General features: G+C 42.0%; 1 protein-coding gene across 21 annotated transcripts in view; it reads left to right on the forward strand.

Moving 5' to 3' along the window:
- The window catches only part of Dpp10 (Dipeptidyl peptidase 10), a 329,746-nt gene that overhangs the window by 258,771 nt on the left and 54,711 nt on the right, over positions 1–16,264 (forward strand). For 2 of the 21 annotated variants that reach the window (XM_022808573.2, XM_086991330.1), the window contains exon 1: positions 630–1,968. The exons of the other annotated variants lie outside the window; for them this stretch is intronic. In XM_022808573.2, coding sequence (XP_022664308.1) covers positions 1,900–1,968 — 69 coding nt within the window. In that variant the 5' untranslated portion in view covers positions 630–1,899. Of the gene's footprint in view, positions 1–629; positions 1,969–16,264 lie in introns of those variants that run through there. 21 annotated transcript variants of the gene reach the window in all.

Below are 16,264 nucleotides of genomic sequence, written 5' to 3' on the forward strand. Positions count from 1 at the left end.
AAAGGTACGGGAGCCTAATCGGTGGGAGTCGAGAAAAGTCAGACATCATTTGTATAAGTTAAGTTATGGCGGGATCAATTGGGACAGCAGTAGGCTATCCTAGGGCAGAACAAACTATACCAGCAGCACTGAAGTGTCAGCCAACTGAGCAGAAGAAAGGCGGGCTAATTGAACAGAAGGACTCGTTTTTTGCTGTTGTTGATTAGAGGGCCAATGACAAGAGCACTTTCCTCAGTACCGCAGCCTTAGCAGCGTCGCCCTTACAGCTGCCATTGGCGCTGGATTTGAAGCTTCTGCTTTCCGAAGCAGTACCGAAAGTAGTTGGAGCAGCCACTGCAACTAGAGCGGGTGCGCGAAAATTCAACCATTCTACTACATTCTGTCCTACACTTAAGCAAAGCACGCAGCGAGGGTGAGTGCACCACGCAGCTGCTACCTTCGGCGCCGTATCTGCCACCCCCGACCAACGGCGCGCCGCACGCGCTCGGTAGCCGTTACGGCCACTCGCCGTTATGAGCGCGCATGTTACTTGGCCTTCTCTCAGCCGTTTGGCTAAGGTTGCGCTGCGTTCGACGTGCCTTTTCCTAGCCGTTACCGACATTCGCTAGTGATCTCACTCGGCGCGGGCCCAGTCCCATTGAGTGCGCAAAGCTAGCGCTGAGCCTGATTCACGCGTGGCTCGTCGCGACGTTCAAACCTGTTTTTTTTTTTTGTTTGTTGGAAAAGAAAGTAAAAAGAGTGCAGTCGCTCTATGTAGTTCATGTACGTCTACGATTCGGTAGTGCTCTACATCATTGTAGCTCTAAAGGCTCAGGGTAATCTTACTTGTGCTGCTTCATTTACCAGTGTTGACAATTTGGCAGTCGGCTATCGTGACTACCGCCACTCTTGTTGTTACTGCCATTGACAATGGCCGTTACTTTCACATTATATTACATTTCTTCGAATAATTGTTTTGGTAAAGGCAACTTTTTCGCTATCGTCTCAGGAGTTTACATAGGACGACGTCATAGTTAGTCTCGTCATCTATGTCATGATATCCCAGCGAGGGTTGACCACCAGAGGACGTTAGGTAGTTCACAATGTGTTACTTACCTGTTGTTCGGTTAATGTGGTGGCATTTTCCCTGTTACGAGTGTGACATTGTTATTGTTCGATCAGTACCCACATCAGTTGATAAAGATCAAAGACAAGAAGAAATAGACTGCCGGGAAAATCAACAGTTGGTCATAGTCTGATACATACGATCAGAACAGACAAAGAAGAAAACTGCACCAGTACGGTAGGCCACGGAAGACAATTGTTCGTATAGTTAAAGCAAGTCACTGCTCTTGCAAGTTCCCATTACGCCAATAAGGAACCAATTGTACATACAAAAAATGCTGAAGATGGCATTGAGAAAGAGGAGGAAGTCCCGTATAATTCGATAGAGTCTATAGTGAGAAGTTAGTGCCAGCATACGGTTTGTGACAGGTTGGGGTGTCTCAGTTAGCCATTTACGTTAGTCAGTTAATAATTGAGGGCCAATTATGCTTCGTGTGGTGATAACTGTTGTGTAATTATTGCTGCAACTATCACTATTTCCTCCATCGTATTCCGTACGTCAAATACGTTGACGTAGAAAGGATCTGTAGTTGTGAACTTTTGAACGAGACCGAGACAGAAACGCAGGTAAAAAGTGGGAAAAGAGCCAACATAGATCCTTTATCCCTGTCTCAAGGCATACTGATAAGGCGCTTTAATGCAGTTCGATAATGTGCCAATGGCTGTGTAATGTTACTCGATCTTTTGAGACAGCAGAAGGCGCAGTAAGCTGAAGAATATAACTATCGGCTCTGAAGAACTGAAGATTCGTTAGCAACACAACAGCATAGCTCGAACATAAGTAACGCCGGCACGATGACCCAAAGTGATGCGGGAAGCATCAAAAGCAGGAAACCTAATCAGGCTATGTCCTATGGAGCAGAGGTTAGTGGCGACCCTAAGCGGATGTTCGGACCAGATGTTAGATTTCAGAGAAATTTTCAGATCCACGCAGAGATTTTCATGTCGCGGAGAGGACGGGAACAATGGCAAGAAGCGCATTAAATGTCTATGATAGTTTTGCAATTTTTCAAGAAAATTGTGCTGTATACCATCCTAAGCAAATTAATTCGAAAATTAAAAGAATTTGATTAAGGTCAGGCGTAAATCAGTTGTAGTTTGCTTGGATTGTAGTGAAAATTGACTTAAGAGATTCCGCGCTGAACGGAAGCCTTAAGCAATGTGGTAACACCTATACGTTTATACATGTACATACACACAAAATCAAAATGTATTTGAAAATAACGTACGCCAGTATTATAAGCAAGCAAGGTAGGCGAAAACTGAAATTGTCCATAGTATGTATTTGCGGCACATATTGCATCATCACTTATAATGATCCGGAACCTCCAGGATTACCGTCTCATAACGTGTTGCGGCAATAGAAGAATACTCTGTTAGCCAGAAGTGAAAGGCCATGCATTCGAAGAAGCCAACGCTGTACGTTTCCTTCTACTGATCCCAAGATTGTCCAAAGTTGTTTTCGGTATATAGCATTTTCTCCACATGTTCCAGTGCTTTCTAGACTTTTCATTCATGTCGCCGATCATTTCGATCAATGAGAAGCTATAATAAAATAGTTATCTGAACCGTGCCTGCGAACGAGTTATCGATTCAGGACGTTTTTCTACGCCGACGAAGCACATCGTTATCCGCCGAACTTGCGATAACATTGGAAATAAATAGTCTACTCAAAAATCGTTATCTGTTGTCTTTGATTGCGAAACGCATGGCGGGGAAAATTTCGTCTGCTCATTCGAGTCGTTTTAATTAAATAAAGCGATGTAATCATAAGACATGTGTGATGAAATATACCACGCACAGCGGTGCAGGATAACGTCGACGGCCACGGTTTGTATCGAGTAAGGACAAGCTAGCCCTAAAAACATCTGCGGTCTAGGTATTTAAGTTGTGGATGCATGACGCTTTTGTAGAACTATTTAATGACTCAGTTCCCTTTTATTGTCTATCCCATCTGTGGACAGCTCCGTTTCCACACGATCTACTATTAGAAAAAATTTTTGCGAAATGGGTAGCTTTTATACCCATCTCCGCGGTCTGGTATAATGCAGCATTTCGTACGTCCATTTTGTTGAACATCAACACAGTGCTCTCTGTTGAAGGACACGCTACCCCCGTGACTTATACGATTACTGGAACGGAAATCGGTCATTTCCGATGTCGCTTCCATCACTGCTATTCACAGTTAGCACCCCTCTGCGACAGGCTTGTACTTTTGTAAAAACTAGAACCTCTATAAAGTACATACACTAATGGTCAATATCTCTATGAGATCCATAAGGCGAAATCAGGTTTCGCTTTGACATTTTTCTCAAGTTCACATTGTGTTACTGAAGAGAACAAAGTGACATTTATGTGTGTCAGGCGCAGATGCTAGCACTAAAAAAATAAATCATGCAAAAAGATCGCCCAGTCCGAGCTGGACATCAAACTCACGGAGTTTTGCCCTCCTTCTTCGATCGCAACTGCCAAATGTCCAATGATTGCCAATACCGACGAAATAATCATGAGCTATTACTTCGCTTCCATATGAACTATATAACGTTATGCCGTACTTAAGCCTAATCTACCGTGAAGACAGTGCCGAATACAAAGGATGTAATATTGAAGCAATATTTAGTGATGTAGATATTACTACATAGCCTAATATTGCTTAGAAAAGTTATTACTGCTGGCCAGCTTAAATGTAACATGGCTATAATGCAACTAGAAGAGTTAAGGGATGTCGCGAGAATTCGTGTTCTAGGAGACGTGATGCCTTTGACTTCAACGAGTCGTCTAAGATGACTCTGCGCCTCATTTTTTGGCGCAAACCTTCTAAATATACCAGGCTATTATTATCATTTTACTTACAAACAATTTTGTTTGGTGCCTTCGTTATAGGAACTATCCAAGTGGCAGCTACTACATGAGGGTAGATAACGTTACATTTGTTCAGGGTCTTCCATCATTCATGCCATAGACACATCGTGGTCTACTCCTAAATCAATTTGCTGGCTTCACGGAGAATAAGCACGATAGCAATTCTAAATGCCGGTATCGCTGCAGAAAATGATTGATTCGCTTGGTAGCTTATGGTAACGAGCTGCGCGCGAACCGTGTCACACGTGTCTAAGGGTCATGACCCAAAAGTTGAATTGTCCTTATCTATGCCATACAATGCGATAAATGACATATCACTGACTAACTACAACCTAAAAAGGTTCCCGTGAATTTGTAGTGAATTGTCCGTCTGCAGCTGTAATGGCCGCGAGAGGGACGAATACGATTTTCAATGCAAACGTGGAAATTTGCGTACAGCTTTTAAAATAGATTTTTAGCGCATTTTTCGGATTTCCGTTACCGAACCGTTGTTATGTATATGTCCAGACGAGATCCTTTAAGGTATGACATTAAGGGGTTTATCGAGAATTCGTCCCGAGAACATGTGCTTGATATAAGAAAAACTATTGGCTTCCTTTCAATTTGAAGCCGTCTCCAACTTAAGGACAGAATGAAAAAATAAAGGCCGGACAGGTTAAACAAGGACTATTTCGGTTGAGAACAGCTGTCACAACCGATACAAAAGAACTCGAAACGGTGTGTTCATTCTCATTAATGGTAGTTGTTAGAAATTGTCGTAAACGTTTTCTTAACGTATCTCCATTCGTATGAAATGCTTGTGTCGCATGCTACAACGGTACATTGCATCTGACAGATTTATTTTCTTATGTAACCCCCACACTGGTGGATGCTGTCAGTTAAGCAGCAGGATCACAAACAAATAGACCTGTCAAATCGGCTTTTACCCTAGCCTTACAAGTTTCCGTTTGCTATAAGGAATATGGCTGCAAAAGACAAGGTCATTTCGGTTAATGTAACAAACGTTTGACCTTACCATCGAACAATATTGAAGTTCCACAAAATTATTTAAAAACCAGATATAATAATATTTTGATATAACATCGCGGCAAAAAAACAACAACTACTCAAATAAGGGCTAGCTTGAAAGGTCAAATTCAGATGCCAATTGCGTAACGAGGCAGACATCTATAGACAATGTAGTGTGTATTTTTTAAATAGGTATATAAGGCTCGTCTCAATAATGGGACAGGGGGGGAAAACAAAACCAATTTACTGTCATCGATATACGTTGATAGCGTCGAAGTCAGATGTACTTCGATGAGAACTATATTGGGCAAGACTCCCACAACCGTTCATGCTTTTGAAGATAAAACTCAACAACAAAAAAAAACGTTACATTCACACGTCAGACACTATCCAACGCTATTCCGTTACTTTTGCCAATTCCCATTTCGAATACCGCGTTACGAATGTAATCCAGGTGCCCAAACCCGATTTCAGAGCATGAATTCGCGCAGTTGCCGCGCCTGCCACCTCCTTACCCTGTTACGGTTTCCCTTGTATTACCGCGTTCTTGTTGTAGTTTTTCTGTTATTCTCTTTCAGCAGTCCTGCGATATTGTTCGAGCCATTCTGTGTATAGAAAATAATGTATGGCCCAACATGTCAATAAATCAACATTAACAATACTAAAAAAAAAAAAAACGAATTTCTCGAGCAATACGAAAATCTCGACATCCCTCAAAAATTCGTAGTTGTTTCGAGGTAGAAACGCGATATTTACCCCTATGAGAAAATTTCATACACAATTGATTTTCTTTACTGAAAATTCGTTTTTATATCCACTGTGTAGAACTTGAACTAAGAAACTTTGTTGCATCAGCATGAATCGGTAAGCTTTTTATGTGGCAAATATTTTTTAAGAACTCTGTCAGTATACTTCCTTTCCCATCCAGCCAAACGCCTAGACGCTCGATAGGCTTTCAAAGCGGTCGGCACATATATGCATGTATATATATATATACTTTTCAAGGGCATAAGATTACTATTACCATTTATTATCCGGTTACTGCAAACAATATATGTGTATTCCTACAGATAGGAATACGAAAACATTGAATGCACATTGATGACTAATGCAGCGTAAGAACGGTTTTTTCAGTTACCTGTAACTATTGCTGACTAAGTTCTAGTTCGTGAGTGCAAAGAATGGCAGTCCTTCTTTAACTGAGTCTGTTATTGTTGTACATTATACTAGAATATACTCCAATTTGAGCTATGGCGCTAGATTTCTTTATCTCAACATAAACTTATACGTTCTTCATTCCTACTTGATCTGCACGGCCGAGGGGTGAGAGCATAGTTCATCTGCTGCAGTATTTCACCATAGGTTGCATTATATCCCATGATTCAGAGGCTCGACAGGGGTTACTAGCGAGACCTTGTACCCATCGCATACATCTGCTATTTAGAAATAATCGTTTATTCTTGTACGAATAAAATCGTAAAAGATTCCGCCTTTCCATGACGCACAATAGTGAACGTCGACGGTTTTGCCTTAATTTCAACTTCGTGGTTTACGCCCCGAAACTAAAGCGTTCGGAGTTAGTATAATGTTGCTCACTCACAAGGCCTGGTCTCGCTAGTTTATTACCTAAATGGAAATTCACCAGAACTGCCTGTTCAGTTCATAATGGAGCAAAACCAGAAACCGCTGACACAATCGTGTTGTGTAGGCGTTCGCGAGGACTGGGGAGGAAAGAGCTTATGTAAAGCTTACGTAAAGAAAACATGTTATCAGGAGTCGACAATTCTTGGGCGAGTTACTGCCCTATATGCAATCAAATTCCCTTAAAAAAAAAAGCTTCTTTGGACATAATGATCATTCCACGGGAGTTGATTGCCTATAGATTATCCCAATTTGTCCCAAAAGTCCTTCACGCTTACGTTCCTTTTGGCCATCCCATGTTTCCCCAGCTATATCGTTAATGGTGCCAATGCAATCAATACAGAAGTCATCAACGAATTATCGGGAAAGTAGCTCATTTTTTTTTTTTTATTAGTATCTTCCGCTTGGTGGCCATGACCCCGAGTAAAGTATTACCGTAATCTGTTGCCACTGTTTGTTAGCAATAACAGATCTTCATCGATTGGAGTCTTCATTGAATTCACTATGTTAACTATATATAGTAGCGCTTTCATAAATACCGGACGTAAGATGCTTCTTGAGTACTTTCATAAATGGTGGCTCATTCTGTTTTTCTTTTCTGTATGAACTTGAGCTTTTTTCATGTTTGAATGTTTTTTATGTTTTCCAGTCGAAATGCTTCGATGTTATATACTGTGAAGCATTTCTAGTGATACATGCGCTTGAATAGGCGTTTCCCTTTAGATCAACATGTGTATTTGATATGTGCTTATGTATAACTTTGTTGATAGTGATTAGCGGCCGTGGGCCTGTTTCCAGCGAACTCGTAAGTTCGTCGTAACTTAATTTCGCAGTGTTCTATTTTTTGATTAGTTGAATAGGAGTTCGCTATTATCGTATTATGTCAAAAATCAAGCAGAACACGATTTGTCATAGAAATCGATCTTCGAATCAATCTTGGATTTGGAGACCAAGTAGAACTTGAAGTTGTCAGCTTAAACCCTTTTTGTTACCGTAGTGCTCAAACATAGTATTGAATATATTCGCAGATGAGGTCGCGCGCAGCGATAAGATAGTATATACTATAGTTCATTAGTAATGCGTACGAGACAGGAAATATAAGAGTAGGTAAACGAATATATTGCCACAAGGTATTTTCTGCTTGATGAGTGCTTTCGATAATCGAGGAAATACCGTTGCATTGATTGAACTTGACGAGTAAATGAAGTAAAATCGCTCCCTCCCTCCCTCTCTCTCGTACCAATATTTTCTGTCTGCATATATCCGTTTTTTAGCTACAAATGATAGCATTGTTGTTTTCTTTCGAAACATCGGTTTCTCATTAACAGGGAACTAAATACGAGCAGAAAAAGCAGCGTACAACCCGATAAAGTGTGCGTTAAATATACCGACAAGATGGCGATGTGTGTCTGTATTAGACGCCTCTAATATAGGCCACAGCAAACTTCTAGCTGCTAGATAACAGATAAACTTTGAATCCTTCAAAACTTAGTGGCACCACCATTTTCCTTGTTGTTGTTTCTTTCCTTGTTGAATTGAGAATATACGAACGAGTACAGCAGCTGGTCAGTGTGATCAAGCGTTTCGCCATTTCTCTCGAAATATACAAGAGCAAATATAAAAGCATATATTTATTATTACTGTATGTTATTTGGGTCGTTATGGCTAAACGGGTGCTATTGTTTCATATTGCGGCTTCCGGTAGAGGTAAAATACATTTGTAACTACATGTAACAGTTGGCTATACAATGGCCGAAGGTGCTACAATTGTGTAGAACACACCGTTAATACTTTTCTGTGGACGTTTTTCAATAGAACACCTCTTAGGTACGGGATTCGGCTCGCTGGAAACGACGCAAGAAAGCATACGTTACGCCGGTCACCTGCTTCTGCAATTAAGCCAAAGCATTAATAACAAGTTGGCCTGTTAGTTGCGATCGATGATGAACGATTAACACCAGTTGGGCTTTTACAGGTCTCGAGATCGTTGTACACTTGAGACACTGTTGGACCTATCGTTTCCGTTCACACGACCGATGGCCAACCTGTGTTCAGAGAGGTTTCACATTTGTTAGGACAACGTTGCCAGCAAAACAGCAGCTGGATTCGAGGTTCGGTCGCTCCTAAACTGCCAATAGAAGGTTTACCAATATCATAGGTATCTGAAGCGGCGGTGTCTTCTTGTGATATAGCAGTTGATACTCCCGCTGAAACAATATAATGAGTTAGTCTAAAGGAACTCAGATTCACCACAGCTTGGTCGGCTTGTTAAGCCGTAACGACTTGAGTGACTTTTAAAGGAGAGACGTATAGGACATCAAAGGGAACCAGTCGGTCCTGCTCGAATTCGTACTAGGCATGGCAGGTGCTGGTCACCGCTTAGCTTACGTATGTACAGTCCGCTCAGGGGGGTTACCGTGGAACCCGCGAGAAGTGTCTTGATTAAGAACAACGCCGAGCATGCCTGGAAACCGCAGGCCACACAAGCAGGCAATGGAAGTCACCTCAGAAATATTCTCACTATTTTGCGTTATAACCGACACTGAGGACGACGAAAGTCGGAGCCAGGGGTTTTCAAAAATAAAAAAGTTTAAAAACTGGCACCGTAGTGAAGCTTTTCACCTTTAAGGCAAACAGGGGGTCATACAGTTAGGAAACTATACGCAGTTAATTGTGGTTAGACATCGCCTACATTCGTGTAGCTGAGCAGCCGTAGGGTCATCATTAAATGATGTGAGGTAATTCTTAATAATGACCTAAGAAAATTCACTTTTTTTATGAAAGTGTTGGTAACGAAGGAAGTACGCTTATGGAAAAGGCCGCGTACAAAGATTTAGCGAGATGCAATAGCCAGACGATTTTGTCGTAAAGTTAGTTTGCAAAATGCGTAAAAAAGGACTAAGGTAGGTTGGGTGTGCAATCTCTTTTAATAAGGAGAACGCAAACAAGTGCTGAACGCTGGCAAAATCATTGATACAGAGAACTTAACTATTTTGAAATTAACTACGAAACGAATAACTCGAACCAATCGGATTGCATCTACAAAGACATTCACGTTCAGGGCCGGCATACACGTCAATCTACGTTTCTATACGGCATACACGTAATCTATGTTTCAATCTACGTTACGCGGACAATTCGTTTCTTTGCTAGAACCACAGTGATTGGCTTAATGGATCCAGGCTGTTTGTTTCGGAGTCTTCTGCACATCTTCTCGGTAGTGGGCTAGCTGTACGTGTTCTGTAGTGTTCGAGTCGACGATGAAATGCTTGGAAAGGCAGGAGGTTAAGGTAGCGGCAACCTTCATCACCATGCCCTCCTATTTGAGACTGCCTCGTAAAGCTTACTGTTGTACTATACATGTAAACAAATGAAACTTTAACATACATTCACATTAATACACCAACATGTACGAACATCCTTGGTAAGCTTTTTTTGAAGGGGAGGACCTGCTTCCGCATTACACGTACTGCCCTTAATTAAATCCTCTTACGAAGACTGATTTGATAACCTTAGGAAGAAGAATTTTTGCCAGCTATAGCGGATAATTGTATCCGAGCTGAATACACACTGGGCTTCACCATGGACAACAACTGTTTAGCACCGCGTAGTTCTAATTATGTAGTATCCTGAATGAACATTACAGAGGATACACAAATGAAGACTTTCCAGATCACTAAACTTCGATTGGTTGAGTTCTCAGCAGTTCTAATTATAATCTGTTCGATGCACATAATGCAAAGCTTTATTTGCTAAGCTTAACTTAGCAGGGCATTATTATCACTCTCTACTTTGTCTGCCTATGTTGTTGTCGCATTGATTATGCCAGACAATGGCAATCGGTCTTAATTGCGGGAGTATTGCCATATCGTGAAGTAAAGGGGCTGGTGCTTTTTTAGAACGGCTGTTAGTGGAGTTTAATCTAAACCAGGAATCGTTAGCAAAATAAGCCGCTTCCGTATCGAGTCAGCGCAAGGGGATAGACGGGCGCAGGGTCGATTTGTCTAGTATGCAATAAGCTAAGCTAGGTTGCCAAAGGCCTTACTGTGCTATCCGCGTTTTGATAGTCAAATTTAAACGAAATATGAGGCCAATGGTAGAATGTCGGTATATCACCGAGACTCTTTTTCTAATGTTCAGTTGATGTTTTCAATGAAGAAGGGGCTACGAAAATTGCTTTGGTCTAATCTGTCCCGTCAGACGCTTCGCAGGATAAAGCTTCATAACTGAACTCGCCATATTATAATGGAAGCAGTATGGAAACGTCGCGAACAGCCCCTCATTACCCTACCATCAGCTAACCAACTGCCGGGCAATTCACACTACTAAAACGTGATTTCGTGGATAGACTGCTTCCCTGTTCTAGACTATGTCGTCTACGTGTAAGAATAGGTCATGCGGGTGTGACAAGAAAACAGCCGGAAAAGATGGAGGGTGCAAGAGAATATGTGCCATTGTCGAAAAGGCTTCACGCTTAGCTTTCGTCTTCCTTTCGCTCAGATCAGTGGAAGGTGTTTCATGGACTATCTGTATTAACGCCCATTGAGAACCGTCAGTATTGAAAAGCGTCGAAACTTTTTTGTTGGACGCATATGCTACCACATATATACTTCTATTCAAGTTAGACATGGCCACAAAGCACTCCGAATAGGATAAAGATTAAGACGATTTTAGTCATCAGCTTAGCGGGTTTGTCCTAATGAGGAGGCCACAGCCTCATTATATCCTATCGGACCCGCTCATGACTCGTTCGGCTGTGCCTCAGACTCCTTTTGACTAACTCCATCCTCATATGTTTCTTCCCGTTTCTTCCGTCTCTTGCTGCAAGAACGTTTCGGGACAAAAAGATTCTCGCCGCAGACCTCAGGAGAGTGCAAACCTCGTGACTAAATGCTCACACCTGGTGCAATTTTCAGTGAAAGAGCAGACGGCAAGGACATCTGATGACAAATGATTTCCAGCTCCACACGCTTGCAGCGTGTAATATTACTGCCATCGGTTCAGGCGGATGCAGGAACACCAGGTGTTAGCGCCACAGTTGCCTTTAAATCGTAGTTAAACATTCCAATAGAGCTCGCTTATGCTCGCCGGGATTGTACAGCTGCCAGCCCACGTGATTAAGTAACGGGGATTAATGGTTAGCTTGGTCGTTCAGCGAGTTTTCTTCTTTGTTAGCGAAGATCTGCCATATTCATGCAGGTATATCACAATCAGTATCCGGTGGAATTCTTTTGTTTATGTGTGCAATTATTACATGTACTAAGATACATTCACGTGGGTTGCTCCCTTAGCTAGCAATGCTGTTTTAACCAGGTGTAAGCCATCTGCTAAGGACGATTCTTTACTTATGCAGGGAAGCCTTTTCCTATGATGTAAACAGCGTTGCTATACCTAATATGAGCTCAAACTGATCATAATCCAAGTGACTATGCTAGTAAAAGAAAATCGAACATAGCCTTTCTGTACGCCCGTAGAAATTAGTTTTCTGTGTAAGCTCATTACTGGAAAATCTATACGTCATTTGAATCCTGCCATCGCCCAATTTGTATACAGAATTCAGAAAGTTACGGGCCGAACTAAAAAATACGCCGTCCACGTCTTCAGTCCTGCCACCATTTTTCGTAAAGTTTATATTTCCAAATACTACATTATTGCTGTTGCTATGTTTGGTCGTTCTTAATGAAATCAACCATGTTTAAGATCGATTTTGTTCATTTCGGGTATCGGTACGAACACGGTGAAAGGATCTTGCAACACTAACTGACCTGCTAGCCTATCGTGCCGGCAGGCAAAGGACCAAGTCCGGTCAATCTGTCCCAAAATGAGTGCAATGAGCCAAAAAATAAGCATGGTTCTCCTCTCTTGCCTTCATTCACAAAAACCAGTTAGTCAAATAATATGTTCAGCGTAGAGGAATCAGTCGAATCTTACATTAAAGGGTTTCATCGCGGACTGCTTGTCTGTATCAACTTAAAGTTGAAGGACAAATTCAGTGTGACATAAAATGAAACACTACATGGCTACACGAACGCATGTGGGAACAGAAAACATCGTATGCAACAAGAGCGAGAAGAACCAGTGTACTACTTTTGCAGTATCAGCATTGCTACCAGCTTTTATAAGAAAGCAATTAGTAGGCCTGAATTTCTCAACATTGCCGGCATATCAATACGGATATGTATGTGTACTATGTAGCTTGAGCTATAGCTATGGCTTAAGGACGAGGTATAGTGCTAAATTCATCTCTGACTGCCGACAAAACTTCTCTAACATAAATAAAGCTGTAGCACTGAAGTGACTGATCATCAAGTTCTCGACTTCATGATCAGGACAGTTTAGGAACCCCCGCATTGTATATTTAGCAGGATCCAGGTATGATGAAAGAAGAAAAAGCTGACCTACGCAAGTTTTACGCTGTGATCTGTAATTAAAGAAGTTGAGATGCTGTAAATCCAAATGCCAAAATTAAGTATAAAGGTTACTTTCATCATTAGCAGTTGCATTGTTGCGGTTGAATTTTTTCTATTTTGTTAATGGGCCATAGCAGCTGCTTATTACAATGCGATTGCCGCGAAGCAGATATATGACGCACTGGGGCGGGATTCACGGGTCAGCTTACTAGGCAAAAGCTGAAAACACACTCGAAGAAAGGTAAATAAACAAACAAGATACGTTTAATGCATTGTTAAACAAAATCGTTTGTATTTATTCAGTTATACGCAAACGCACATTGTTAGGGGAGCATGCTTTTTCTGCAAGTTACGTAAATATACTTCGAATAACAATAACTTCAATGGTAACCTAAATACTTATTGATTTATTTTTGTTCGTTTGTTTTCTCTGAATTTTTTTTTGCGTCGTAGGTCTATAAAACCTATTGGCTCATTTACAAGCGAAATCTATTAGGCCGATGTTCAGCCCTATATAAATCATTGGAGCAATAGCGACAGATCTCTTCTAGCCGACATGAGAATGTGACTAAGAGAAACTGCCCTCTGTATATCGTGCGCTTCTGTGCATGTACAATAAACATTGTGATCAATCTTGGTACGATCCGCTCGACACGACCATTGGCGGTGTGGATGTCATGTTCAAATGATGCTTCAGTCAGCGTCTTTGTGTGTTGCAGAGCGATAAGCCCGTCGACACCAAACCCTCAGAGGATGCAGCTTCCGGAACCAACTAAGTTGGGGCTGAACCGTGGCTCTCACACAAGAGTAATACCATGGAGACACCTAAATTTCTTGTTGCCTCTAAGGCCATTTACAGAAGCGCAGCTCCGCGAACGAGGAGAGACGCTTCGCCAATAAATATTCGTGACATACTCGTAGTGATACCGTATACGAATGCTGGGTTGCATTGTACTTGTTTGAGTTTCTTGCATGTTGAGTCCTTTGTATGCGACCCGGACCGGGCTTTATGTTAGATGTTACCAACTTCTAGAGCAATGCTTTGATAGTGAAAATCTCCTCTACCCGTATACTCGATATTTTAAGACTACGTAATTTAATAGACACTGTTTGGGTTTATTGTTTACATTTCGCTGATCTGCGCTTCTCTTTCCCATATAAACTCATTCTGCTTCCCCCCCTTTGTCCTCCTTGGCCAAATCTAATGCCCATATGCGCAGGGTCCTTTGTCGAGTCTGCTCACCTGTCCACCGCCTTAAGTTTAGCTGTCGGCCGACAAACAATCTTCAATCGATTGCCGAATCAATGAGCCAATCTGTATTTTGCTCTTAATATTCCCCTTACTAGTTTCCTGCCTCGAAGAAAATTTCCTTTCGATGGGGCCTTTGTCTCGAGCGCCGTCATTGTCTTTGTTGTTATCAACGCTGCAGCGAGAGCCAGACTGTTGTCATTTTACGTGCTACTGCAGCCACAGATCTATTCCTCCTGAGACGTTAGGTTCTTGGCGCTTTCTCACGCGATACAAGGGAGATCTATTGACCAGGGCGCTGCTGCATAATCAACCCTACTGGATGCAGAAGGGTTGGCAAAAGAGGCAATAACTGTCAGTCGGCCTGAGCAGTATAATTCTTTGAAGAGCCGCTGCGGGGAAAGGAAGAGACTTTCGTTCTCCTCTAATGTGACAGGTAGTGAACTGCATCCGATAATAGTTGTGGCCGTCGCGGATAGAGTTAAGATGTGTGAGAGTCGGCTCAGTATATTCTACTTGCCTCAGCAAGCTGGCCGAAATGGCTCTTATCCTCTACGCTCGGCAGCCGTGTGTTGACACGGCCATCGAGCTAAGAGGATAAGTCGCTTCCAGCGAATAGCGGATTAGCAGTTGTAGGCTTGTCGAGTCACAGGACCGCAAAGCCGTTTAACGGCAAGTAGTGAAGGCCGCGGACAGGGGGGTGATGCTGCTCGTCAGCGATAGGACAAAGCATTGAGCTAAAAGACAGAGTAGGTCTAAAAATGACACCACTCAGTCGTTTTGCTTTGGCCTGTTATGGACGCTTCTCTGGCAATGTCGCACTAGATGAAGGTGCCAATGTGATGATTCTAGCCATGCTGCAGCATAGCTGTCAGCTAACCTTGACTACTCTGCTTAGCATGTATGAACGAACATACTATAAGGCATTCTATAAACACACACAGGTGCTGAGGGATTGGCGATGCTTGTTTAAGTGGCAGTGACATTGCCTGAGTAGTTTACGTGCTTTGACGTCTCCTCGAGATTTGGTAGGTCGTAACGCCAACAAAACTAAATGAAAACAGTGGTGACTGACACAATCCCCAACGAGAAACGGGAAGCGATGCCGAATTTTTGAAAGGAACGACCTAATGCCAGCCGATCCGTGTAACACTGCAACGTTACTACATGTCTAATAGAGGGATATTTGCGGGCGGTGGTACTTCGCTAAACGTGTGCTGCATTTTTACTATAAACGACCTCCGAATAACATCCGTGTACAGAAATGCGGGCATATTGTGCTGTGATATAAAGCTCAATTGTTCCTCAAATATAATGTATGTTTGTGAAGCTTTCGAATGTTAGATATTCTATTGGCAGAAGACGAACATTTTCTATGTCACTAATATATATAATGTTTCTTTTATAGTGATGAAGTTGCCTGAGCCCTGGCTTGACGCTGTTCAGACGTAAGCAATAGTCCTCTTTATGTTACATTCGATTCACCTGTCAACTTTGTTTGTTTTGCCGGCTGTAGGTTTCGATGCTAGCTGATAAAGCGTGCGGAATATGGTCATTTTAAGCCATATTTTTAAGTATACCTTTGATAGATTCTCGCGCTCCTATCACTGCTGCAGATTTCTTCTTTACAACCGCAATTGTATATATGTATGAAAAAGGTTTCGGTAGTGAGCACGATAAATTTGCTTTTGGTGAAAGCAGTCTGATACATGGGTGCAGTGTGAATTAATATTGGGAGCGACCTAGCTGACATTAGCCAGTCACATGGGCAAAATACGTTACGTTGTAATGTTTCTAGCAAACCGATAAGAATTAGATGACTGAGAATTATTATTTGTAGCTATTCACAAGGTATTGAAACCCCTCATGCGAAATGGGGTTGGGATCATTCTATTGACTTATTGTAATGACAACCCCGCGACAGCAGCAGCAACGGGTAGTACTTAACGAAGGTATGGTACTACTTGAGAAGCGAGCTCGTCAATTCAGC

The sequence above is a fragment of the Varroa destructor genome, unplaced genomic scaffold (genome assembly GCF_002443255.2).
Source record: "Varroa destructor unplaced genomic scaffold, Vdes_3.0 BEIS01000005.1, whole genome shotgun sequence".
Taxonomy (NCBI): domain Eukaryota; kingdom Metazoa; phylum Arthropoda; class Arachnida; order Mesostigmata; family Varroidae; genus Varroa; species Varroa destructor.